This window comes from Poecilia mexicana, unplaced genomic scaffold (genome assembly GCF_051168715.1).
Source record: "Poecilia mexicana isolate PSO_F unplaced genomic scaffold, ASM5116871v1 scaffold_16, whole genome shotgun sequence".
NCBI lineage: Eukaryota > Metazoa > Chordata > Actinopteri > Cyprinodontiformes > Poeciliidae > Poecilia > Poecilia mexicana.
This window is the reverse complement of record NW_028263385.1, coordinates 17,649,910-17,674,564: the sequence shown is the minus strand read 5'-3', so window position 1 is coordinate 17,674,564 and position 24,655 is coordinate 17,649,910. Positions and strand designations below refer to the sequence as shown.

The 24,655-nt window shown below is 38.3% G+C and overlaps 3 protein-coding genes across 4 annotated transcripts in view; 1 reads left to right on the top strand and 2 right to left on the bottom strand.

Annotated features, from left to right (window-relative positions):
* Nucleotides 1-5,251, bottom strand: part of nkd2b (NKD inhibitor of WNT signaling pathway 2b) — a 29,233-nt gene extending 23,982 nt beyond the window's left edge. For both annotated transcript variants that reach the window (XM_014994989.2, XM_014994990.2), the window contains exons 1-3: nucleotides 4,915-5,251; nucleotides 4,768-4,794; nucleotides 4,573-4,664 (exon numbers count right to left, since the gene is read on the bottom strand). In XM_014994989.2, the coding sequence (XP_014850475.2) occupies nucleotides 4,573-4,664; nucleotides 4,768-4,794; nucleotides 4,915-4,939 (144 nt within the window). In that variant the 5' untranslated portion in view covers nucleotides 4,940-5,251. The remainder of the gene's footprint in view (nucleotides 1-4,572; nucleotides 4,665-4,767; nucleotides 4,795-4,914) is intronic.
* Nucleotides 5,252-9,594: 4,343 nt separating this feature from the next.
* On the bottom strand, nucleotides 9,595-16,571 carry trip13 (thyroid hormone receptor interactor 13). Its single transcript, XM_014994991.2, has 13 exons — nucleotides 16,105-16,571; nucleotides 14,684-14,837; nucleotides 14,439-14,565; nucleotides 13,275-13,330; nucleotides 13,087-13,177; nucleotides 12,923-12,995; nucleotides 12,770-12,833; nucleotides 12,586-12,672; nucleotides 12,337-12,443; nucleotides 12,064-12,217; nucleotides 10,997-11,109; nucleotides 10,821-10,890; nucleotides 9,595-10,742 (listed from the first exon to the last, which is right to left on the bottom strand). Exons 1-13 carry the CDS (start codon nucleotides 16,173-16,175, stop codon nucleotides 10,647-10,649), a joined length of 1,263 nt encoding a protein of 420 aa, XP_014850477.2. The 5' UTR covers nucleotides 16,176-16,571; the 3' UTR covers nucleotides 9,595-10,646.
* Nucleotides 16,572-17,657: 1,086 nt separating this feature from the next.
* Nucleotides 17,658-24,527, top strand: brd9 (bromodomain containing 9). The gene is made up of 17 exons (XM_014994992.2): nucleotides 17,658-17,821; nucleotides 18,603-18,814; nucleotides 18,895-19,017; nucleotides 19,094-19,220; nucleotides 19,318-19,375; nucleotides 20,460-20,604; nucleotides 20,720-20,830; nucleotides 21,257-21,432; nucleotides 21,578-21,710; nucleotides 21,864-21,939; nucleotides 22,055-22,150; nucleotides 22,262-22,394; nucleotides 22,495-22,606; nucleotides 22,699-22,755; nucleotides 22,883-22,988; nucleotides 23,949-24,119; nucleotides 24,257-24,527. Exons 1-17 carry the CDS (start codon nucleotides 17,773-17,775, stop codon nucleotides 24,355-24,357), a joined length of 1,986 nt encoding a protein of 661 aa, XP_014850478.2. The 5' UTR covers nucleotides 17,658-17,772; the 3' UTR covers nucleotides 24,358-24,527.
* Nucleotides 24,528-24,655: the final 128 nt, after the last annotated feature.

Genomic DNA, 24,655 nt, shown 5'->3' with positions numbered 1-24,655 from the left:
CAGCTTGCCTTCTTGTGAAGCCAAATATAAAAAAAAGAAGAAGAAGTAAAAAAGGTGGAAAAAAACAAACTCTCCAAATGCCTTCAAGTCTCTTCAAAAGCAGTACATATATGAGCACACCTTTTTGTCTCCTCTCCACCATGTATTGTTCCCTGCCTCAGCTAACAGCTTCTTTCCCATTTTTGGTGTTAGATGAGTCAAAAAGCAAAAAAAATAAATAAATAAATTGAAATGTTGCTGACAAAAATATTTCATAAAAGACACCTTGAAGTACTTAAAGACCCACAAGATCGCATCCCATGCACGCATAACTACAAACTAAGAATGGTGATCACAGTTTTACACATACAGCAGTGTGCTGAGAAGTAGAAATACTATATCAGGTGCTGTAGTTTTCAAATTGTACAAATATCCCGGCCTCGGATGCAAATCGCACTCAGATAATTCAAAATTAGCGTGGCAACTAGAAGATATACCCAGAAAAGGCGCAGCAGTAAAAGTGTCCAAGCTAAACAGCTATTTGAACAGGATCACTGAAAGGGGATTTTATACGCAGGGAAAGTTTTATTCACAGGTTCCAAATGAATTCTAAAAAAAAACATTAGAGTACAATTAGTTTAGTGAGCTGCATGGGAACTATCCTCTTAAACTTAATTAAATCTTAAAGGTTAAGTAACGTGCAACTCTCTGTAAGTCAAAATAAATTAGCGTCTTTGAACTTTTGGCACATTATTAAATCCCTTCCTGATTTTTTTTTTTAACTTGGAGGGAGATATCATTTGCCTTTCAAAGAGGAATAATGCAGCCCTTTGTTGTGGAACTTAAAATGTTGACACACTCCCACTTCGCCAGCCAACTCTTTGGGAAACTTGGGAACAAAAGGTGGTGCAGAAAGGATGAATTAACTTGTCAATATTTGGCTCCTTGAGTATGTTTGCTTTGGGTCACTGTTTTATTTTAAAGGGGAAACACTTTAAGGAGCAGTCTGTATGTTTTAGTGAAGTTCTGTAATCTCTCTTGGTGTAAATCCAGACTAGGTTGTCCTACAGACTGAAGCTAAACTAAACAGGTTTTCTGAGAGGGACCAATACAAGACTTGCATCATCTTAAAACCAGTCCATTCAGGAAAACACAAATTGTTTTTCTTTACCTTTGAGGAACCTTAGTTTTACTTTCTAGCATAAGCCTAAAAACGGTTCCTTTGATAAATAGCCTTGCATCAAATATTTTACCTACTATAGATGTGAAAATTGCTATATATTTTCTTATTAATACATAGGGCCTAATCGTTCCTGTCATATCTCAAAAAAGCGTCATAAAATCTAAAAAAAAGTTACACCTAGATATTTCTGACGCTTGTAATGCATCAGTTTCCTTTTAACTACTTCAAAATAAAAACTCAGAAGGTCAGCTTCTTAATAGCCACTAATATAGCATTGCGTACCATGAATATGTACAATGTTAACCTTCCGCTGCGTTGAGGATTTCTTCATTTCTATTCTCTGCGATGACATATGCCTACAACAGTGAAGGAATCCATTACTTACAAAGACCTTCACAAGACCTAACTTTAAAAAAAATCCTCAACTATCCCTTTAAACCTTAACATAGATTTTTCCTTCACAAGTGAGAAGCGGTTTTGCATATTCACCGACTTTCCACGGCATTTTTATGCTTTCCATTTCATCTGTGGAGCTTTGACATTACACCAGGTGTGTGAGCAGGTTAAAGTCATGTCGAACACCTGCACAGAGGTGTCAAAAGCCAAATGACTGTAGCCAGAGAGAGTCAAGTTATCCTGCTAAATCCCACAGGCTTTGTCTCCTTAAACCAAACTTTAAGAAGACAGTGGGATCACACGGAGAGGGAAGCCTTCCAGCTACGATCTTGAATCATGGTTTGCAGTAATATCAATATTTAAACAGCTCTTTCAGTCCTTTGATCTTTTGTTATTTCTTCTTACAGCACAGAGTCACGATCTCCTAGATGAAAATTATTGCTTTATTTGGAAGATTTACGGACATATCGGTCGCACGGATGCTTTTTTTTTTTTTTTTCCGCCTCTGTCACTCCTGCACTCTGTCATCCAGCCCATCCCCCAAATAAGGGCGAGAGGGGGAGTTTCGAGAAGTTAGCAGTGAGGGTTCGGAGCCTCTACTGTTATCAGAGCCCTTTTATAACTCCCAGTTCTCTCTTTGAAGTCAAAGCCAGACAACTCAGGAATCCTGCTCACCCCCCTATTTGACAATGAGAACTAGGGGGATGGTCAGAGCTAGACCATGTGTTTGGCCAGTCTTCTCCCACATTTATAATCATCAGTGATTTTAACTCTCATTTTTTTATGAGAGCCATGTGCTGTAACACACAGGAGAAGAAAATATGCCTGAAAAAAAAAAGGCAAAAGTTTAAACCGCCTGAAGCATTCCAGCTATTTACTCTTTGACTTGGGGATGTTTTATCATGGTTTGATCTCCAGACGTTCAAGATCCTTTAATCCAATAATTATGTCCTGAAAATTCAACAAAGTAATTTGATCTAAGTAAATAATTCATTTGCAGAGTTTGGGGATAGTTGAAAAAGTGCTATAATGAAATTAAATCCTATATATGCCAAAGAAGAAGAAAAAAACTAATGTTAGGAACATTTTATGATTTTACACAAATGCAGTAGTAATAAATAGAGCTGTCACTGCTTGTTCAAATTTAATTCCTGTCTTTTTCATAAAGCAGCTGCAGTTAACAAAAGTGTTTAGCACAGATAAGCCTTTGCGTGAAGTTGTATTTTCAAGTTTAGACCTCAAGTTTCTAAAAAAAATACTGAGGAATAATAAATTAAATTCTTCAAAGAACAATTAAAACCTATTGATATCTGGGTTTTTTCACACTCCTCGAACTTTGATGCACCTCATTTGGATCTGAAATGATTGTGAAATGAAAGTTAAGTGATGCACGCTTTAGAGATGAAAAGTTAAAGCGTGATTTGCATCTTTACTCACAACATTTTAATCAGACGTCCCCGAAAATCGCCATGAACAGAATATTTTTCATACAAGGTGGTGGCAGCATCATGCTGTGGGATTGCTTTTATTCAACACACCTATCAGACACTGCAAAGGATTTGAGACTGGGCCAAACGTTTACCTTACAGCAGATTACAATCATAAAAAAAACCAGAAAAGGTTTCACCAGGATGGTTTACATTAAAGCATAAGAATAACTTTCTTCCTCTTGATCTCATGCACAGCTGGCGGAAACATCCCAAAAGTCATCTGAAATTGCAGCAATGGGTGGTTGTACAAGATATTGACTAAACTGTGTCAGAATACAAATGCATGGCCAACTTTTTGAACATGTTTGGCAGGGAATGTAGAAAATTATGGAGGTCCACATCTTAATTATCAACTTCTCAATTGTGCTGGCGTTCAACATGACAGAATCTGCAAATTGTTTAGGGGGTGTGAATACTTTTGCGAGTCACAGTAGATAAACTTCAAACTTAGAATAGATGGAATAATACAATAAACACAGCACATAGTCAGGAACTACACAGTCAGAAGATGTAACTGCTGCAACCACTAAAAGACACATGAAAAGAGCTGATAGAGATCCACTGTTTGGGGTGTGAATAAGCTCATAATTATAGGAATTAATGACGCAAAAAGAAATTAGTCTCATAACATTGACTGATGGGTGGGTGGGATCTGCAGACTAATGAGCGCCAAGCTTATGCCTTTCATGGTTTTCCTCCAGGGGAGTGTAAAGTCAGACTCCTCTGAAGCGGAGCAAAGTAGTCTTATAATTTGCACAGAGTGGGCGGTTTACGGCCCTGATATAATCCATAACTCTTCCACTATAACAACTACCCATCTCATGATTCGTCAGCCCCTGGCTGTGTGGAGCTGTGCCTTGGAGCTCGAGTCGTGGTACTCGAAGTGATGTAATGTTATAACGCCACAGAGGGCTGCCCACTCGGAAGCCACTAGAATGGGAGGCACTACGGGGAAAGACACCACCCTGGGTCATGATGCCAGGAGCCACAAGAGGAAACACCAAGAGTAAACTTATATCTGTCACTCTCAGAAATGACTACATTTCCATCCAGCTTGAGCTTCTGCTGTATGTGTGTGTGTGTGTGTGTGTGCGTGTGCGTGTGTGTGTGTATAAGGGTCTCAAATCATCCAGAGATTCTGGCAGGGATGGAATAACCACTGCAGTCTTGTGCCAGAGCCAGGCATGACAGAAAGAACAACAAGCTACAATTTTTACAAACACATCAGAGAAAGAACAGTTCCCATCCACTCGGGTCAAGGAGTTCTAGGACTTGGGTTAGAGGAAGAAACTGAATGCAGCAGCTTCCTGTAATGTGCTTCTGCATTACCTCTGCAAACACTCAAATCTTACACACCGATTCTCCAAAAAAGAATAACCTGAGCAAACTTGCATTGCTTAAGAAGCAGAAGGAAATTTGAGGTTCAGGGTATAGTCTTCTTAAAATGAGTGATCCGTGTTAAATCCAGCAATTATTTGAGACGTGTGCTATTAAAACGGGAAGAAGAAAATAGAAAGTGTGTACCTGCATGTTTTTCAGTTTGTGATCTGTTGCGCTGTACCTCTCGCATTCCTCCATCCCTCTCCGGAGGAAGGCATTCACGACAAAACTGTCTCCTGAAACACGGAGAAACAGACGCATCACGATCAATCTGAGACTTAACATCTGATCAGCTCCGGCCAGCCTCCAGTGTGGAGAATGATCAAAGTTTATCCTCACCTTCGGGGTTTTCTCTGCGCTTGGACGCTTTGGATCCCGAGACAAGGGTGTGAAACAAACAAACAAAACAAAACAAAACAATTATTAGATTTATTTAGGAGGTAACGTCAAAATCCGAGTTTGTTTCTGCGTAAAAACGTGTCTTACCATGTTTTGACAAAAGTTTGCCCATCGTTAATATCCTTTCCTTCCAGGATCAATAAAGGTACTCCGAAATCCGTCCAAGGATAAAACAGTCTACTAACTAACTCTACATGGTCACATTGTGTCTGTTCAGCGAGAAGAAAACTTCATCCGCTGAGTGAAGCGCACTTACGAAAGCATCGATCTCAAATCGGACGGTCAAAGAAACAAAAGAAAAATCAATTAACTGATCGACCAGGGAAACGGGACGCTCTCTGTATCTGCCTTTAGACTTTCCTGCAGTCCAACTGATGCGAAACCTCCTCAACGCTGCAGAAACGAGCCACTGTCAAGTTTGGAAAGCAAAACACACTTCCTGTTCGGGTTGTTAAAAGTAAGACCCAATATTAGGCAGGGAAAGCCGAGTTAAGAGAAAGCTGATGTTACATTATGATTCGTGGCTTGACCTTCAAAGAGTTTCCACAAATGGTATATGAAATGATTGTATTCTTGCAGATTTAGATCAAAATTGAGAGGTTTTTTTTGTTACTTGTTTGTTTTTATTTATTTAGAATTTGTTCATAACAAACATACATTTTAGTTTTTTCCCCAATTTTAGCTGTATCTAATCTTTATGCACCTAAAAAACAAACAAATAAAAAAAATACACTATTTGGAGGGAGCAAAATACACTTCAAAATAAACAAACCCATAAACAATAAAAATAATTAAGTAATTAAAAAAATAAATAAAAAGTCACCCATAGACATAGTGATTTATACAATTTACTCTGGGAGATGGTATGTGGCCTTATGAGGAACTGAACATCAATAATATGTCCAAGAGATCCAGAACCCTCAGATTATCAGATAGCAGATATGTTTTTATCTATTTTTTTTCCGTTGTTGTTTCTGTCTTAGTGTAAATGTAATTTGCTTTGACAGCATGTCAGTCTGAAAACGCCAAACGTTTTGGATCCATGTGGCTATTTACTTGTCAATAGTGTTGATTAAGTTGATGGAAACTGTACCGAAAATAAGGACCTAACAAAAATGGATGCAATCTTTATACAATACATAGATGCAACTCAGCTGTTTCTATTTTTAAGGGCCATCAATGGATTGTTTCGGTCTGTTGTCTGAAACCTCTGGTCGTGACTGCATTTATTTTGAAAGGGCAGACTCTTCCCTTCCGGTTGTTTTGATTAACTTGCCTTTGATAACTGGTTTGGCAGCTCTTGTGAAACTGATAGAAAAACCGCGTCCTCTGTTGGTGCACCTTACATGATGCATTCATGGCTAAAAAGTTTTGTTCCTATTTGGATCATCCGGATTTTGACTTATTTATTTGGATGTCTTTTTAATGATCCATACTGCAAAATAAACCACAGTAAAAAAAAAAATAAAAATTATCCACATGCCATTTCAAACCAAATCAGTTATATTTTAACTTAATTAATGCTAGATAGATTCAGTTCTCACACAGACATCAGTGAACGATTGTAAATTATGAATGGAGTAATGATTTATAAAGGGATGACACAATGGCCCTGCATGGTGTGTGTGCTCACGCTGATAAGCTGCTTGTGAAAAATTCCAGGACTTATCTTTGATAAATGCTCCAAAGATGCAGCAGATAAACGGTGCATTAAAAGAAACCTTGAAGGACGAGTTGTACTTCAGTCCTGTGAACATCAAAAGCTTGTCTGCAGTTTTATAGTTTGTTTTCTTTGGCAGGGAATTAAGACAGGGACTCTGCTCACAACGTACGCAATGTGGTGCGAATTTTAATTTGCCATGCAAAGTTGTATTTCCGTATAAACAGTGAATGCATTTAGCGTATTAAAAACACCTTTCTATTGAACTTGGTAATATTAAAATGTTAGTATAATAAATACAAACTTCACCTGCCACATACAGTATATACTGATGTTAAGTTTTTACATACAGTGTTTTGCAAAAATATAAATACCCCCCAATAACCAACCAAAACAAAACATTTGGAAGAAGTTACTCTGGCCAGATGAGACTGAACCTGCAACATTTGGTCGACATCTAAAAAACTCTGTGGTGAAAAATTAACGCAGCATGTCAGTCTGAAACCATCCCCACAATGAAACACGGTGGAAGCAACATCCTGCTGTGGGGATTTCTTGTCAACAGCGCAACTACAAGCCATACAAGCTGCAAACCCGGCTTTTATGGAAGTGTAGCAAAAAGATATGCTCCGTTTACAATTTGCCACAAACCACTACAGGGACACAGCAAACACGGTCAGTCTGGCGAGATGAGAGCAGAATTAAAACTTCAGTTTTAACGCAAAATTCTGCGTTTAGGGACTATCATTTCCATGGTGAAACACAGTGGTGGCCGCATCATGCTGTGGGGATGCTTTACTTCAGCAGGGACAGTAAAGCTGTCCGGAGTTCATGTTGGGGTGAATTTATAGCGTAATGGAAGAAGAAAACCCAGCTAGAGGCTTTAAAAGACGGTGGACTCTGCCGAGTTCACCTTCCAGCCGAACAACGATCCTAAAGATAGAATAGAATAGTTTCGATCACGGATATATTGACCTCTTTAAAAAAAATCACAGTTGAGAAACTGTCGCAATTAAAAGCCGTTTTTCACAGACACCCCCTCTTACCAACCAATCTAGCTATTTTTTGCAAGGTACTGGCAACGATTTCAGTCTCTAGACGTCCCCAAAGACTTGTAGTTGCAAAAACGACTTTGTGTTCACCTATCCTATTAAATCCAAATAAAAAAAAAATTAAAAAAAAGTTGTTTGAAGCGATGCATCAATGTTCAAGAGGTATGAGTGGCAATGGCACCGCAGATCTTTAATTGCGCGATGGTAGTATACATTAAAAGCGTCCCACCCTAATGAACCTGGGTGCTGTTGTTGATCACCGCTCCCTGTCAGTTCTCTGTCCTCACAGACACACGACGCTCAGATCACTCTGCGGTTGACAGGATGAGCAGATATTTGCATAGCTCGTTCAGAGCAGTCGCCTTTGATCCGACTTGCCGTGCCTAATTATCACCGTTTCTTTATGCATCCCGGCCCCCGAGATTCCAGCTCTTCACGAGTTACCTTCCTCTCATCACCTCTTTTCCCCTCACCTTGTAACGTCTTGCTTAAATGGCAGACAAACACAAAGGGCAACAGAAGCCTCAGCAGAGATGAGAGACGAAAGCACCAGGCAGAAATGTTTTGACTGGAAACAGAAGCAGAGAGAGAGAGAGAGAAAGAGTGAGATCTACGTTTTTTTTTTTGTATTTCAGAGGCAATGCTCGTTTGGATACACACACTGGTGTGTGTGATCAAAGGCTGTAACGCAGATGAAGAATTGGAAAAACCCAGACAATTTAAGTTTTATAAGCTCCCATTATGTTTTTGGGCAGAGGATGTGGATCATTACAGCAGCAAAAAAAAAAAAAAAAAAGTTTAGGGCATTTTTCTGAACTTGATTTTAATCGGTGCAGTGTTCAGCTTTGAAAGCAATAATGCACACGTTAAACCTCAGAGAAATGAGGGATACTTTCCATCGTTTGTGTGCGTCTCTGCTCGGTTTTTCTCCCAACATACCTAGAAGTATGTGTTTAAGTTAATCCCCCCTCCCACCACCAACACCACCTATTTAAATCCCCTCTGGCACATGCATGGATATTCCATTGCTCTCAGCAATGTACCTGAACAAGATTCGAAGGGGATAAACACCAGGCCGTTTGTCTTATTTGGAGTTTTCTGACATTTTAAACTGCGATAAAATCCTGCAACAATGAGGCTTTTGACTTTTGTTACTTCTCAAGCTTGACTGCCTTTAAACAGCTGCCTCTATTCTGGAGCAACTACAGTCAAAAAAGAAAAAAAAGGCCTCCAGACAGAGCAATTATGGTTTTATTTACCCATGGCCCTTCCAACAGCTCTCTGCTTTACTCTGTGTGCCCTTATTCTCCACTTTGTGTTGATCAAACTTCCCCCGTTTCATTTAAATCACATTAGGGAAAAAAAATCTCTTTGAAAAACAAAATTGGAAGGCCCCAAACAATTACATGTATCAAGTTAAATATGTCTAATAAAATAAGTTCTCTGAATGCTGGGGGGAAATCCATTTCTGAATAGTGTTGATTAGAATAGAAATCTTTGCCTTTGATGACGGGGCTTTTGACAGTAAAATCTAATGCAGCAATAAAACACTTTACAACCACAGTAAAAAAAAAAAAAAAAAAAAAACACCTGAGAATCAAGTCATTCACCAAGATGGCAGCGATAAGGCCGAGACTACAGGGTGTGACTGAAGACGCATTCAGCGTTTGCTTTCCTTTTTCATTATGGACAACCAACAGGATCCCGCTTTGAAGTGGAATGAATGAGAGCTGCCAACAACAAAACAATAGGCACATTGTCGCCAAACCTGCAAGTGGCATGCAAGGCAGCAGAGCATTTCCCTAATGCAAATCCAGCTCGTCTGGACAACGCGGCCTTTGATATCCTCATGTAAACTGTCACAGCAAACATTTTTTTCAAACACTTTTCCAGTTGCAGAGTTACGAACTCGTGTTTATGGCATCCAAATCATGACCCGCTCATAAATAGCACAAACGCTGAAGCTGCGTAGCTAATTTCGGATTCCAGGAAAATATTCCTCCTATTTGTAAACAACCGGAGTGAATCAGACGGATTACAAAAAAGAGGTGCAAGTCCAGCTGCAGTCTGCTTTTATTGGATTTTCTGCATTTATCATGCAACTTGTCTATATATGTAAAAGAAAAAAAAAGAGAAAAAAAAACATGCTTCTCGTGTGTAATAATCTGCAGCAGCTTATGTGCACCACTAAGTGGTATCCTCCACATAGAAGCAACATGGTTTATTAAACTATTACATGCAGAAGTGTCAAGAATATGAGTTTAGATATTTTAGACAAACTGGGGGAAAAAAAGAGAAAAAAAACATAGCACTTTGGAAAAAATGTTTACAACATAATGCATGAACAGCATTCATACACACAAACAAGAATGTAAAAATACATGTAGCCTTTCATAACACTTGTAGGGATGTTATGCACCAGCATGAGGGCAGCCAGTTTAAAATACCAGCTTATCAGACCAATGAGCAATTAGAACAAAAATACCTGAACCCTCCATAACAAAAACTACATCATGAATGCTACATTTTAATGTCCAACAAGAATGATACTGGTGACTGGGAATGTCCCACCTCAGCATGAACCGGTTGCAGACGTTTTAAAAACATACGCTCTCAAAAATCACAAAAACATTTTCTCATTACGCCCCTCACTAGGGTTCAAAGTCAGTTTAATGGAAAGATAGAAAACATGTCTGACTGGAGTTTTCTCCAGCTGCCCGTGCCTGGTTCCTACCGACAGGATCAACCGTACGCGATGGTAATGGAAGAACACTTTGAGGTTTACCTTCACGCAACAAAAAGAGCCAAACACAAAAAAACTGTTACGGTTAAAGCTGTGAGACAGTGAGAGCGAACACAAGGCAACGTCTCATATAACAAGTCCTTTCCTGATACAGTTTGCCTTAAGATATTAGCACCAGCAGTTACCTGAATAAAGAGCTTTAAGTGATGAACAGGATTTGTTAAAGCAATATTTTAGATAACAGATTAATTGAAGTGCTGCCAACTGAACTGTGAAGGCTTGGAAAATAAAATAAAAAAAAAGACATCAGGAATGAAAGATTGACAGAATAATCACGCGCCAGCTTTAAGGTGTCGTAACAGTTTCAGACACCATTGATCAGATTGGCCTCTTCCTCCCTCTGTTTATCCACCGCTCGGCACATTGCCTTCAGGAAGCTTTCGAGACTCACCGATGGCGTCTGCGCACAAACAAAATGAATTTAAAACAATATCCAGGTCATTCCTTTGTTCTGCATAGCCACTAATTAAATGCTTACCTGCACAAAGAGGGCATGAGCTAGAAAGGGTAATTTCCTGAGCGCTCTTCCACTCAGACCTTTGCTTTTTCTGAAGAGGAGAAGCAAAACATGAGCCTCTGGCTGTTTGGGTGAATGTTATGACAAGCCGAGCTGGTGATTTAATGTCTTTCGCGTTAACTGGATTTGGTACTCACACAGCGATGTTCCTCAGCTTCAGACTGTGCTCAGAAACGTCGCTCCTAACAAAGCCCATGGTTTCCAGCTCGTACATAGTAAAAAGCTGCTGCCTGGGGTAGATGATCTGGCACTGGATGCATGAGAAAGAACAGACATCCGGATTACCTGTTTGTTTCCAGCGGCCGCTTTTGTAAAAGTGTTGGTCAAAAATGAATCACTGCTGGTATCCCACAAAAATACTAATCTAGGATTTTCACACTAGCTCTAATATACATTTAAAGTTCCTTTCTTGGCTACGTATGCGCATGTTTCTCTCTCTGACAGTTTGCTTGTTCTCTTTTTTAAAAAAAAAACTTGTTTGAAATAAATAAATAAATGCAAACATAAATCTATTTCATTGGGTTTTTGTTGATGGACCGCCACGACGCGGCGCATGTTCGTAAATTCAAAGAAAAATGATACCTTGTTTAAGCAAGGACACAAATCTAAAAAGTGTGGCGAGCTTGTATTTTCAGCTACCTTAACCCCGAGTCCCCTAAAATAAAATCTTAACCTCATCTGCTTTAACGTCACTATAAATCCAGCTGTTCTGTGAAGGCCTCAGAGGTTTGTTGGAGAACATCAGTGAACAAACGGCATCATAAAAAAAACAAAAATACACACCAGAGGAAGCTAGAAAGTGGTGATAGCTCATAGACCTCTACTCTATCTGTCATCTAAAAATTGGACAGAATATGGCACACGAAAACAACCAAAGATAGTTGTACACCTAAAGAAGAACATAATTAGATGGAGACAGGAGGTTCATGGTTACTCTGGAGGAGCTGCAGAGATCCACAGCTAATGAGGGATATTGTGTTGACATGGCAACCATTATGGCCTATAAGTATGAATACAGATGTCATACGTTTGAGATTATTTATGAAAAAAAATGCACGATTTTGCTTCCATCTCCAAATCAGGTGCTAATTTATGTCGTCCATCACGTAAAGTTTTATAAAACACACCAAGGCTTGTAAGAAAAACGTTTGAGTATAATTATTTTGTGGAAAAAAAATAAATAATGTGCAATTTGCTTGCTCACTTTCATCAGCTCTTCCAGACAGGACAGATAGATGTTATAGATGCCCTTCTCCGACGGAGGTCCGATGTACTGCTTGATGTCGGCTCTGTCCACAAACGCCAGATCGATCTTCTCGGTCACGTTGGACGTCGTCAGGATGACCACGTTGGGATACCTGCAAAATTAGCCCACCAGTCAACACAAGACAAAAAAATATGAGATTGAATCTTTGTGAAAATGATGTTATAAAAACAAAACGTAAACTTTGAAGAGGTTTTTAAACTGCTTTCTGACCGTTTGATTTGATCCAGCTGTGTGAGAACGGCGTTGACCACTCGGATGGCATCAGACGGCTCTGTTCCCGCCTGGCAGGCCTTCCTGGCTGCTGTCAGGCTCTCCACCTACATCATCAGTCCCATAAAAGGTTAAAAAAAGAAAAACAAATAACAGAACAACAGGTGAAACATCAAGCTGCCTTGACTGCCACTAAACTGAAGTAAACAGATTGCTATTTCAGGTTATTTCCCATGAACTAGATTTTACCTCATCAATCAAAACAAACACCAGAGTGTCTTTATCATCAATCAGTAGTTGGATTTGCTGAAACATCTTTGTGACCAGCTTGCCGCTCTGAAACAAAGAAACCAAGATTAGCAGCTGGAAAGAGAATCCGGTTTCAAATATCTTTCAGTTAAACGAATTTTCCTAACAAAGAAGCCAGGTGTACCTCTGAGAACCATTTTGAGAACAAACTATGACTGTTAATCTCCACAAATTGGCCATAGGTGTACCTGTAGGGCGAAGGGTGTATTGTGAAATGAATGGAACGGGTGTAGCAACAGGTGAAGTCGCAGTTTCACCTAGATGATGGCCGTCTTACCGATTTGACAGCCTGATTGACAGTTTCTGGGCAAGAGCTTTGCAGAGCGATGTTTTCCCTGTGCCTGGAGGTCCTGAATGTGTTCACAGACACAGAGAGACGAATCAGTCAAATCGCACCAGGGATCCGACGGCGTCACTCAGTACGGCTTTGAAACAATTTACCATGAAGAAGCACGACGCGGTTCCAGGAAATTAGGTTGCTGTCGACATTTTTATCTGAGAAGTAAATTGTTGTTGTGACATAATCCAAAAGCTGAAGAAAAACAACAACAGGGATTTCAAAAAGTGATATGATGGCAAAATTGCATTGTAATTTCTCCCTATTTTAAAGCTCTGATTGTTCACTTTACCTTGGTTTTCACTCCTGTTTCATATACAAGACTCTCCCAGAGCCCATCAAATTCAGCTATTTAAAGACAAGGCATATAAAACAAGATTTAGATTAGATTGAATCTAAACGACACAACATACTCATCTTTCCCACAATATAAGCATTATAAAAATGGTTCTTAGAAAGACGACCTTTTCCGAGTAAGTCAAGAAGTTTTTTATAATCCTACTTTTATGATACAAAGGCTCATGATGGCTTATTACGATAAATGTCCATGAATTCCAGATTTCCACAAAAGCAAAACAAAGAAATAATCTGGCTGATTAATTCACTTCATTCATCAAAAATCCATATTTTACTAAAGCGTGACACGATCTCGCATCACAACCATGTCGACATATTTTAGTAAGAATGTGACACTTTTCCACATATCGAGTAAAATGTCTTATATTAAATAATTCTTAAACCGACTAATGCAAATATTATTTGGTGGAAGGAAAAAAAAATCCCACATGAATCATCTCACACGTGCCACAATTTCTGGCATGCATGGTAGTTCCTGCTGCATAGATGTTCCCCTGGGGTTTAAATATACCGTGACACAGAAGCTCATTTCTCTTAGCCACTCTTCAAAATGGGAAAGACGGAACAAACCATTCAAGTCAAAAGAGTTATGCTGCCCTTTAAAAGTCAGCAAATAACTATAAAGTAATTTCCCATGTCTACAATCTAAACAATATTTAAAATATTTCTTTTATATTTCTCATTCAAAGGACATTTGCTAAAATTCCCAGAATGCACAAACCTTGTAAAAACGTTTACAAGATAACAATAAGTGCTGGGATTAAAAGAAAAAAGGTGGGTCAGGCAAAGTATTAACAGCAGGGGTGCTATTAAGTGTGGCATGATTTTGTTAAAAATAATTAGTTTTTTAACGTGGAATATTCCCCGCATTATGCTGCTGCAACAATAAAAGGATTTGTTTTAAGGCTTTTCAGACATTTTTACCAGGGTAGAAACTATTTATAGAGATATGAAAACCTGAGTTAACTGCAGCCTTGAAAATAATAATAAACCTTTTTAAAACCATCTCTTATATCGGACAGGGGTGGTAATTACAGAATTTTTAGGTCATCTTTAGTATAAAAAAAGCATTAAAGTATAAAAAGCTAAATTTCTCCACCTGCTGGCAGGAGCCAGTGATTAGCTGCTGAAAGGTCTTCATCCTCTTCCAAACTGAGCCTGTTGGGTCCTTCCTCATTCAGAGTGAAGACATGAATGGAGACGTCACAGCTCTTTAAATCGAGGGGCTGTGCATAAAGAAACAACTATTTAAATACAAAAAATAATCTGTGCTTTACTCCACTTTTAAGCAAAAAAAAAAAGGAAACAGAAAAAAAAACTATCAGAAATGCTTAAATAACTAACCTGTGTCGTCTCCTGAAGATCAATGACCACAGAATCCACATGCTTATGCAGGAATTTGTCATCAAACTCGGTCCATCTGTAGTTTCCAAAAGTCGTGCTGTGGCGATTCAGCAGCGCCTGAACATGCATCTTCACTTCAGACGGTTTAGCTGTGCTGAAAAGGAAACGAAGGATGAAATCAACGTACTGAAAGTGTGACAAACTGTAGAATCGATCATGTATGTTTTGCATATATCAGACACCAATACAAAGTTATAAAGAGCCCATCAAGAACTTACTATAGGTGAAAAGATAGTGTGTGTGTGTGTGTGTGTGTGTTTTTTTTTAGTCCTTTCACACACAGCGGCCACCAGAGTGGACGGCGATTAAAAAAAAAAAAAAGATGCATTGTGGGCTTTTATAGTTAATTTGCAGATAAGTAACTTCTTTGGACCTTACTTTGTGACTAAATACACTGCCATCTACCGAGCAAGTCGTGTAAGTGCACTAAAAACCGATCCAAACCCAGACAGAATTATGTAGCACCCTCAGGAATAATAGAAAATAAGCACTTATCCTCGTAACATAAAACAAATCCTTTACAATTGTAACAACATTTTTTCGCAATCCTAGATATACTGAAATAAAAATGGTAGAACTCTGGTTTTATTAGTGTGACAGTATTTTTACAAAAATACTTTAACAGCAATAGCATTCTCTACAAGAAAAAAGGATGATCAAGAAAAAAAAAAGCAACTCTAGAGATGAGAACTTATAGATGTCAAAAGCAAGGCCTGGGATATATGTAGTGACGTGAAAACTAGAGCTTCACAGTATCAGAAAAAATATTTTATTTCAACAACACTAAATATTGTTTTCAAAAAAATATTTTTCTTTTATCAATATACAACGTCCCACTACTTTCCATGAGTTTCAGTAACTGAGCCGCAAAAGATAAAAAGATATTTTTACCATTCAAATGGTAATATATGGTATGTGTGTGTAAGAGATGAAGACCTGAGTAAGAGAGTGATTAGACAAGTGCATGAAGAAAGAAGAAACCAATATGTCAGGATCAAGTTTCTCACTGCAGTAAACCAGTGGTGTCTATTGTAGGTCCTGAATTAACTCCTGTATTTTTTTAGTTCTCTCTCTGATGCTATTAACAACCTCCTCAGCATGTCAAAGTTCTTCTTAGGCCTTCTAATGAACTATCATTTAATCCATGTGTGTTAAACCAGACCGATCTTGTAAAATCTTCACATATTTAAAGTTTTTGTTTGTGGTCCATTTGTAAAGCTATAATGTATGCAGGAAGAAGGGAAAGGACGGGCATCCTGCTAACTAAACATATGCCTTGATGTTGACTCTTAAGTGTGGTAGTGAGGCTGGTGGCTCTGATGTTTCACCTGATATCCAGCTCTTGGCACTAAAGAACTCACCTAAGAGATTTAACATGGACCTCCACATGGATGTTTTGAACGGGTGTCACCTCCATTCGGTCGCCTTCCATCCTCGTACGACGGCAGAAACAAGTTCCAAATTCAGAGAAATTCACATCAAAGCTGCACAACTATCAAGATATTCACGAAACGTCTTCACACCTACTGCGTTAGCTAACTAGCTGCTAACCTATGCTAACTCTAGCTGAAAAGTAGCACGCTACAGAGTGTGAGAAAACTGACAGTCAAACTCAGCGCGCCGGTTTTTAAGGTCTTCTTTAATGGCGGGTGACATCTAATGTTAAGATGCATTATCGCCATCTACTGTGCTGGAGTGTGGACCAGAGTATTTCCCTCTTTTTTCTAACCTAAAGTCCTGCTTCCTTCGAAAATTTTGCTTTATTTATCTTATTATGTTTAACTAATATCTTATTCATTCTTAATGAATAAGAATAAGAACATCATATGTCCTAAATTCTTGTTTTAACTTTTCTTTATACTTTTCACAATGAATTATTACATGGTCCACAGTCTCCACATTCATAACTACCTGTCAGATGTTTACCTATCAAATTTAAAGTTTTATTTAATCCTGCATGTCTGAGCCATAATCTTGTCATTACTACTTGTTCCTTTCGATTTCCTCCAATTATTTCCATATTCCCCACTTTCTTTTGTGAAATAAATGACGACCATTAGTTCCTCCCTCTTACAGTTGTTGCCATTCAGATTTAACTTTGCTCTTAATAATAGATTTCATTCCAGATTTACAAAATGTTATTTCCATAATTCGACCCTGTTTTAAAGACACTTTGGCTAAATGATCTGCCATATCATTCCCTTCCTTATCTTTATGAGCAGGCATCCACATAAACCTAACCTTTATTTGAGCTTGTATCATTCTAAATATAATTTCATGAATTTCATGTACCATTTCCATATGACTTTCAGATGATAAAATGGACATTAATGATGATAATGAATCCAAACATATATAATAACTTTTTCAATCTTATTTTGCTCTACCCACTGTAATGCCTTCAATTCTGCTAACATTTCCACTGTATACACAGCTTAATGGTCAGATGTAATTTGCTTCATTCAGTTCAGAAATAGCATTAAGCAAATCCTGTATACCTGAAAGTAAATATTTTGAGCCATCACTATGTATAATTGTAAAATATCTATAAATACTCTTAATTCTATCATTTACAAAACCTACCCAGTTATTATCTCTATTAATCTGTATTTCTTAATGAACCTCTAGATCTACCTTCACATATGGAAACAACCAAAAATGTGTAATTGAATAAGGCACTGCAGCACAGTATCTCTTTCCCTGTTTCTCCATTTCCCTTGCGCATTCATTTGCTGCCCATGCAAAATAGTCTGCTACTAATTTATTAATCATTGTTTTCGCAGCCTGCCTATGTACTACACATCCATAATCCAACACTGATTTTATCAAGGCAACATAAATATTTTTTAGATCACCTTTCCCCAATCCAATCCTGTTGATTTTAACACCGGAAATACAACAGCGTTTTAACGGTTTCACATCCGCCTCCTTTTTCTTCTTGCTAACACATTAGCTTGTTTCAGCCAACTAGCCAACAGTGGTAGGATAACAGTAGTAAACACAAAGCCTTCAACTCTTTTCGCAGAAATATGGGGAAAAAGCACAAGAAACATAAACCGGAATGGATTACAGTAGCTGGTACGCTTTTATATCATTTACTAATAGCTGTATGTGGTGCGCTTTTGTTTTAGCTTGCTTTTCATTAGCCTGCTACTGTTATCAAAAATTGTAAATGATGCAGACTCGCTTAAAATTAAAGTTTTATATAGTAACACCACGAATATATTTTTAATTTGTAGTTTGTGATATTGGTTAAAAATACAAAAAGTTTAAAATGCTACTTTAGGGTCATAATAATATAAAAGTAAACTATTGTAAATATGATTAAAGGGAACATTTTGATTATCAGGTTTTACAAAATCGGTCTGTGCTTTATACGTCTAAAATTAGTGTCGCTATACAGTGCAGTTGTTTTTTTTTTGTTTGTTTGTTTTTGCAGAGAAAAGGTAATATTTTAATGAACTAATAAAACACATTTATAACTGAGTAAAAATAAACTTTTTGGAGTATATGTGTTCGCCTGCTTGTAGACGCACCGATTAGAAATTTTATGGCCGATTAATGAGTTTGCTGCTACCGATTTTACCTCCATTTTTTGTAGGAATAAAACCTAACATCTAAAACTATATTTGTACTTTATTCATAAATTGAAAATGTAACTACCTTGTTGAAATATTTATAGAACAAAGTGCTGGTTGTTCAAAGTTAGTCTTCTCTCTCTAAAAAATCTACAAACAATCTTATGCAGGATCTGAGGAGTAAACCATTATTCTTTACGTTTTTACACCTTTCTTGCACCTAAAATCATCATATTACATTACACTATATTCCTGTTCATTTATGCCTGTTTTGGTTGTAGACTTTGAGGACAAGGCTCTTGAGAAACCCCTCAAGATCAAACTCAAAGTTGGAGGAAGCGAGGTGACGGAGCTCTCTGGCTCGGGACTCGACTACGACGACAGGTCAGACTACGAGCGAGAACGACACAAAGAGAAGAAGAAAAAGAAGAAGAAAAAGTCAGAAAAAGATAAAGACAAGTATGTGGATGAGGAGGACAGAAGGCGACGGAAGGTGAGTATGCAGAAGAACAGCGCTCCACATGATAAACTCACAAACTGGTTGTTGGACAAACACATTTTTTAACTCAACAGGAGGAAAAGAGGAAGAAGAGGGAGCGAGAGCAAAATGAATCGGAGGCTGCAGCTGCTGGAGCTGCTGGCACGGCCCCCATTGAGCCATTCACTCTGTCTAAAGCCATAAGCATTGGGTTAGAGGTGGGATGACACAACCTGATGACATTTTAATGATCATTTTTGTGGAGTCACTTATGTTCAGTTTCTATCTCATCAGCCGGAGGAGATAAAAAAGAAAAAAGAGAGGTTTGAAGTAGAGACTGAAGTGGAAGAGTTTCACAGTGTGAAGGTGGAGGGGGAGCAGCCGGGAGACAGACCAGTCAGAGCATGCCGCACACAGCAAGGCAAGGCTGCATCTCTACCCACTCCTCAGAAGAGTTTCATCACACGCTAATAAAGCTGTTTTTAAAAATTGTATTTCTTTATGTTTTCCCAATGCAGAAAATGAGTCCACTCCTCGCCAACAACTGCTGGAACACTTTTTGAGGCAGCTGCAGAGGTAAGAAGCGCTCACATTTGCTCTGATTTCTACGTCTCTCCAGGGAAACTTCTGTTAAGGTCTAATAACCTTTCAGTTGATGCTGAACAAGGTCTAAAAACATCTGTAGTGGCATAATTTCACCCACAATAATAGAAGGTGTGGATGATGCACAGACTGAAAACATACTACTCTGAGGTTCTTGTTTCTGGCGAGCTGCGCAATGCCACACGTACATTTATAAATAAAACACAGTGTTAGTAGATCACCATGAACACAACCTAGTTTCCTGCTAGTAAAACAGGTTTTTATTGTAAGCTCTTTCCTTTTTCCAAATGTCACATTTGCATACCGCCTCATCTCTGGTCCAGTTTGCACATTACCGAAATTATGACACATTTTCCTGACGTGTTTAAGTTTTGGACTTTCCTATAAAACCACGAGGGGCTTGAAAAAAAGCCAAATTTGCATTTGTGCTTCTGTCGTGTGGCACCAGCTAAATAATATGCTGCTCAATAAAGAACACTGTTTCCACCAGCTGTCTATTTTTCCATGTACATATTTATAGCTTACATGAGTAATTGACATCTAAAAAGACACTACATCAGCTCTCAAACATGGTGGTAATAGCATCATACTGGGGCCTTGCTCCACAACCAGTTTTGCCTGTGCATTCCTCAAAGGTGGAAGAAAGAAGAAGAAGGGTGACTTCCAACTTCTTTATCTTCTCTTCAAATCAACAGCTACAAAAATGATTCCAGGCGCACATCAAATCTGGTTTTGGAATTGGTAGCAGACAAGCATGAACCTTCTGAAATGGTTCAACCATTAACACACCTGTAAACTCCTGAAGTCATCCTAAAGGACAGGTCTGAGCAGTTTAGAAACTCTACCAATTCAAATATCCTGCCAGTATTATTCCAGAAGCTTGTTGGTGGCTTTGTTGTTGATATGCATTTTGACTGACAGAAAAAAAACACAAGACCATCCATGTTTTTCGTACTAAGTTTACAGATTCTTAGAAGTGATCAGATACGGGCTTTCCACTGGAAAGTCATTAAATCGCTGCTTAACCTAAACGTTGTTGTTTTACTCTGCCTCTCAGGAAGGATCCCCATGGATTCTTTGCGTTCCCGGTAACGGATGCGATTGCTCCCGGCTACTCGTCGATCATCAAGCATCCCATGGACTTCAGCACCATGAAAGACAAGATCAGGAACAACGAATACAACACAGTGACTGAGTTCAAGGTGACATTACACTGATCATACCTTGAAAATTAGTCATGAATTAGTTTGAGAGTATCATCAAGTTGAATGAAATTTTGTGTACATTTTTTTTTTCTATAAACCTTTTCACCTTCAGGCGGACTTTAAACTGATGTGTGACAATGCCACAGTGTACAACCGACCAGAGACGGTCTACTACAAGGCTGCCAAGAAACTGCTCCATACGGGATTCAAGATGATGAGCAAAGTAAGAAGTTACAAGCACGGAAAACATAAAAAAGTATTTTTTTTAATAAATATACAATGACTCGTGCAGCCCTGTCTAAATCAGATGTAGATTTTCACTTAAAGGCAGAGGAGCAAACAGCATTAATTGTATGCACAACAATTAGTGACATAAATTATTTTAAGAAATCAGAATATGCAACCAATAGTAGTAATGGAGAAACATCACTGTGCATTCCTTGAAACTTTAGTCATAAAATTATTTCAGTGTGTACTCTTACGGTTGAATATAAAGGCAGTTTAGAACATTCATTTAACCCAGAATGAATGTTTAAGGATTAAGAGAAAAACCATGCATCTACAGATAGAACATGCACACATTTTGAACACAAGGGGCAGAAACTTAGACACTAAAACAAACTGTTCAACTTTTGTTCTGTTTGTCCAGGACCGACTTCTAGCCTTGAAGCGCAGCATGTCTTTCATGCAGGACATGGATTTCACGCAGCAGGCAGCTATTTTAGGAGATGAGGACCTGCCTGCTGATCTCCCTCTCCCAGAAGCGACCCCCCTCCAAGTGGAATCTACCAGAAAGCCCAAAAAACCACCAGTTAAAGACATCAAGTACGTCACCAGGTTTTCCTAACGTACTGTGATGTTAGGAAAACCTTGTCTAGAAGAAGAGCCCCAGTGTTTTTTTCTTTTTTAATTGTGTTTCTCTATTAATGTTCAGTATTGTGATGCAGTAACATTGTATCTGTTTCTTCAGTTACCTGTTTGAACCAGAGGGAAACGCTTGCAGCCTGACTGACAGTACAGCAGAGGAACATGTTCTGGCTCTGGTGGAACATTCTGCAGATGAAGCTCGGGATCGCATCAACAGATACATGCCAAACTCCAAGGTGTGCCACGTTAGCTCCTGCTAATACATCTCCAAACATATGTAATGGTTCACGGTATAATCTCTTTATATATAAAAGGTGGTATGATGACTTAAAGCTGTGTTGTTTGAAGAATTTTTTTAGACTAAATCTGTCACTGCTCTTTGTTTTCAGATGGGTTATTTACGTAAAGATGCAGATGGCAGTCTACTGTATACCGTTGTAAACCAGCTTGATCCTGATGCTGAAGGTTTATTATTCTACATGTTTTGTTTTTTCTTTTTTCATCTTCTCTACATTGACACTACTGGAGTTTTTTTATTTAAGAAGCTAGACATGATCTTTTTTTTTGTTCATTTTTGCAGAAGAGGAGACCCATAAAGTTGATCTTAGTTCTCTTTCGAATAAGCTTCTGCCCGGTTTGACGACATTAGGGTTCAAAGAGGATAGGAGACATAAAGGTAGGTCAAAATGTTTTGGTAAATTTTATTCATGCAGGTTATTTATTATCATTTTATTGGAATAATAATTTCAAAAAAGGTACTAAACCCACAGTATTTCTTGCTGTTTAGTGACATTTCTCAGCAGTGCCTACAACATCCAGAGCCTTCAGAAGAACTCCGTATTTCCAGACCTGCAGTCTGATGAGACCGACATGCTGTATTCAGCGTATGGAGATGAGACAGGAGTACAGTGCGCTCTGAGGTAGTGGAAAATGATCAGACAGTGAAAATAAATATTTTTTGTTCATGAGCTCTTTAGTTAGATTGCGGTTTGTTTTTGTTTTTCTTCTTGACTTAAATAGCGTACAGGATTTTGTGACAGGCTGTGGAAGTGTCACCAAGCGCTGGGTCGACGACCTTCTGGACAAGATGACAGGAGGCGATCATTTAAAGGCCGTCAGTCAGATTCGACAGGTGCTGCAATCTGACTGAAACTTTACTTGTTTTAAAATGTCAGATTTGATTGGTAAATGTTTACTATTTGCAAAACTTATTTTATATTTCAGAAAAGAAACATAATGTTGAAACCTGATGAAACCAAGTCCAGCATCTGTGACATGCAGGTATCCTGACATTAATCTGTTTTCATTAATAACTTTCTGTTGTTTTAGAAAACCAATTGGTGATTCATTCTGGGTCTTTTTTTATTTTGTTTCTTTTTTATTGTTGTGTTGTTTTTTTTTAATTAAGATGTCCGATGGGACTGGCCTTGGCGAGAGCAGTTCAGTTCTGGACTTCATGTCAATGAAGAGCTACCCTGATATGTCCCTGGATATTTCAATGCTCAACCCATTAGGTGAGTATCCGTCAATCGTATGTAAATGTATTCATATGTGCTTGTGTAAACATACTTTAATTATTGTAACACAAAAACATGAGAGAGCATCCCCCTTTGCTGGGATCAGATTGTGATACCTACCACCTCAATGATTACTGATCAGATTAGCTCTGATAGGTAATCAGCAGGTCAAATGCTAAAGCAAATGCATCAAAGCAACGATTTTCTAGCCATTCAGTCAGTTTTTGAGTCAAAAGAAAATCAGTGAAAGATCTTCAGTATGATTCAGGTTCGAGGATAATCCTTTATTATCTTGATTTTTTTTTTTTTTTTTTTGGGATTTTTAAAAATTCCCTTAATAGTTTGTAATGCTATGTCCAACACTTGGGACAAAAAGAAAATCAGAGTTGGCTGTTCAGACGACAAAAAAATGAAAGTTATTTATCAGGAAAAGCCTGTTCTGTGTTAGTTTTTAATAATTTTCAACAAACATCAGTAAAACCTGGTTATTAAAGCCTTATATCCAACTATTATGTTTTTGCTGTCAACCAGATGTTCAATTATAAATTAGAAATTTGAACATTGCATCAGCCTTGAGCATGAGTTTATGTATGATACTTATTAGATCCAATAAGCACTTAAGAAATGAAACAGACTGTTCAATCTCAGCATGTTGATCATTTAGTTAATATTGCTGTCATTTGGGCATTACATACTGCTGCTTTCATGAGCCATGTCATACTTCGATCAATAGATGGGTAACAAAGGACTTCTAATAGTATCCTTTGTAGGAGAGGCACATCTATCAACCATCAACTGTAATATTCATACACCTCCTTGGTTGTATTCACAACAGAACATCAACATGTGTGAGATGCAGCCTCGTTTGGTTGTGGATTTCAAATGTTTATTAAGTAGAAAAATAACATTTGGTGTCCTAGTATTTGAATGATTCCATGCTCACTTTTACATCAACAGGTAAAACAGTAAAAAAAGAGCCAGGGAACGAAGAAGGACACCAGCACTATGATGACACTGATAAACTCCTGCAGGAGTTCCAGGAGGCTCAGGCTGAAAGAGTCTGCTCCAGACCTTCATCCAACCTCTCCTCGCTTTCAAACGCTTCCGAAAGAGACCAACACCACTTAGGTACGTGCAAGACGTGAAACTTCACGTCTTTAGATCATTTTAAAAGTTAAACCTCTTAAAGATTATGTTACCTTGAGTGCCTTGTCAACTCTAGTGTAGTAACGTATATATAAAAAAAACCTTTCCTGCATCCGCAGGGAGCCCATCACACCTCGGTGTCGGGGATCATACAGAAATGGTTCACGATCCCTATGAGTTCCTGCAGTCTCCAGAACCAGAGGGCTCAGCCAACAGCTGATTACGTTCACAGACGAGCCGTAACGCTGATATTAACAGCAGCCGTTTCATAGTGATCGAACACGGTCGGATCCTCAGAGTTCTTAAAAAGCCTGAAAACTAATGTACAGACTGTATTGTATTTGTCTTTTGTATCAAAGAAACCTTCAAGAATAAATACTTGCAACTGCATTCAAGTGTATGAAGGCGTCCCTTGCATTTGGGTTGCGTGCAAGTCATTTTAGAAGCTTATAGTTTCACAGTTTTGAGAAAGCAGAGCAGATGTAGAGACAGTAATTTTGTCCTCAGATTTCACATTT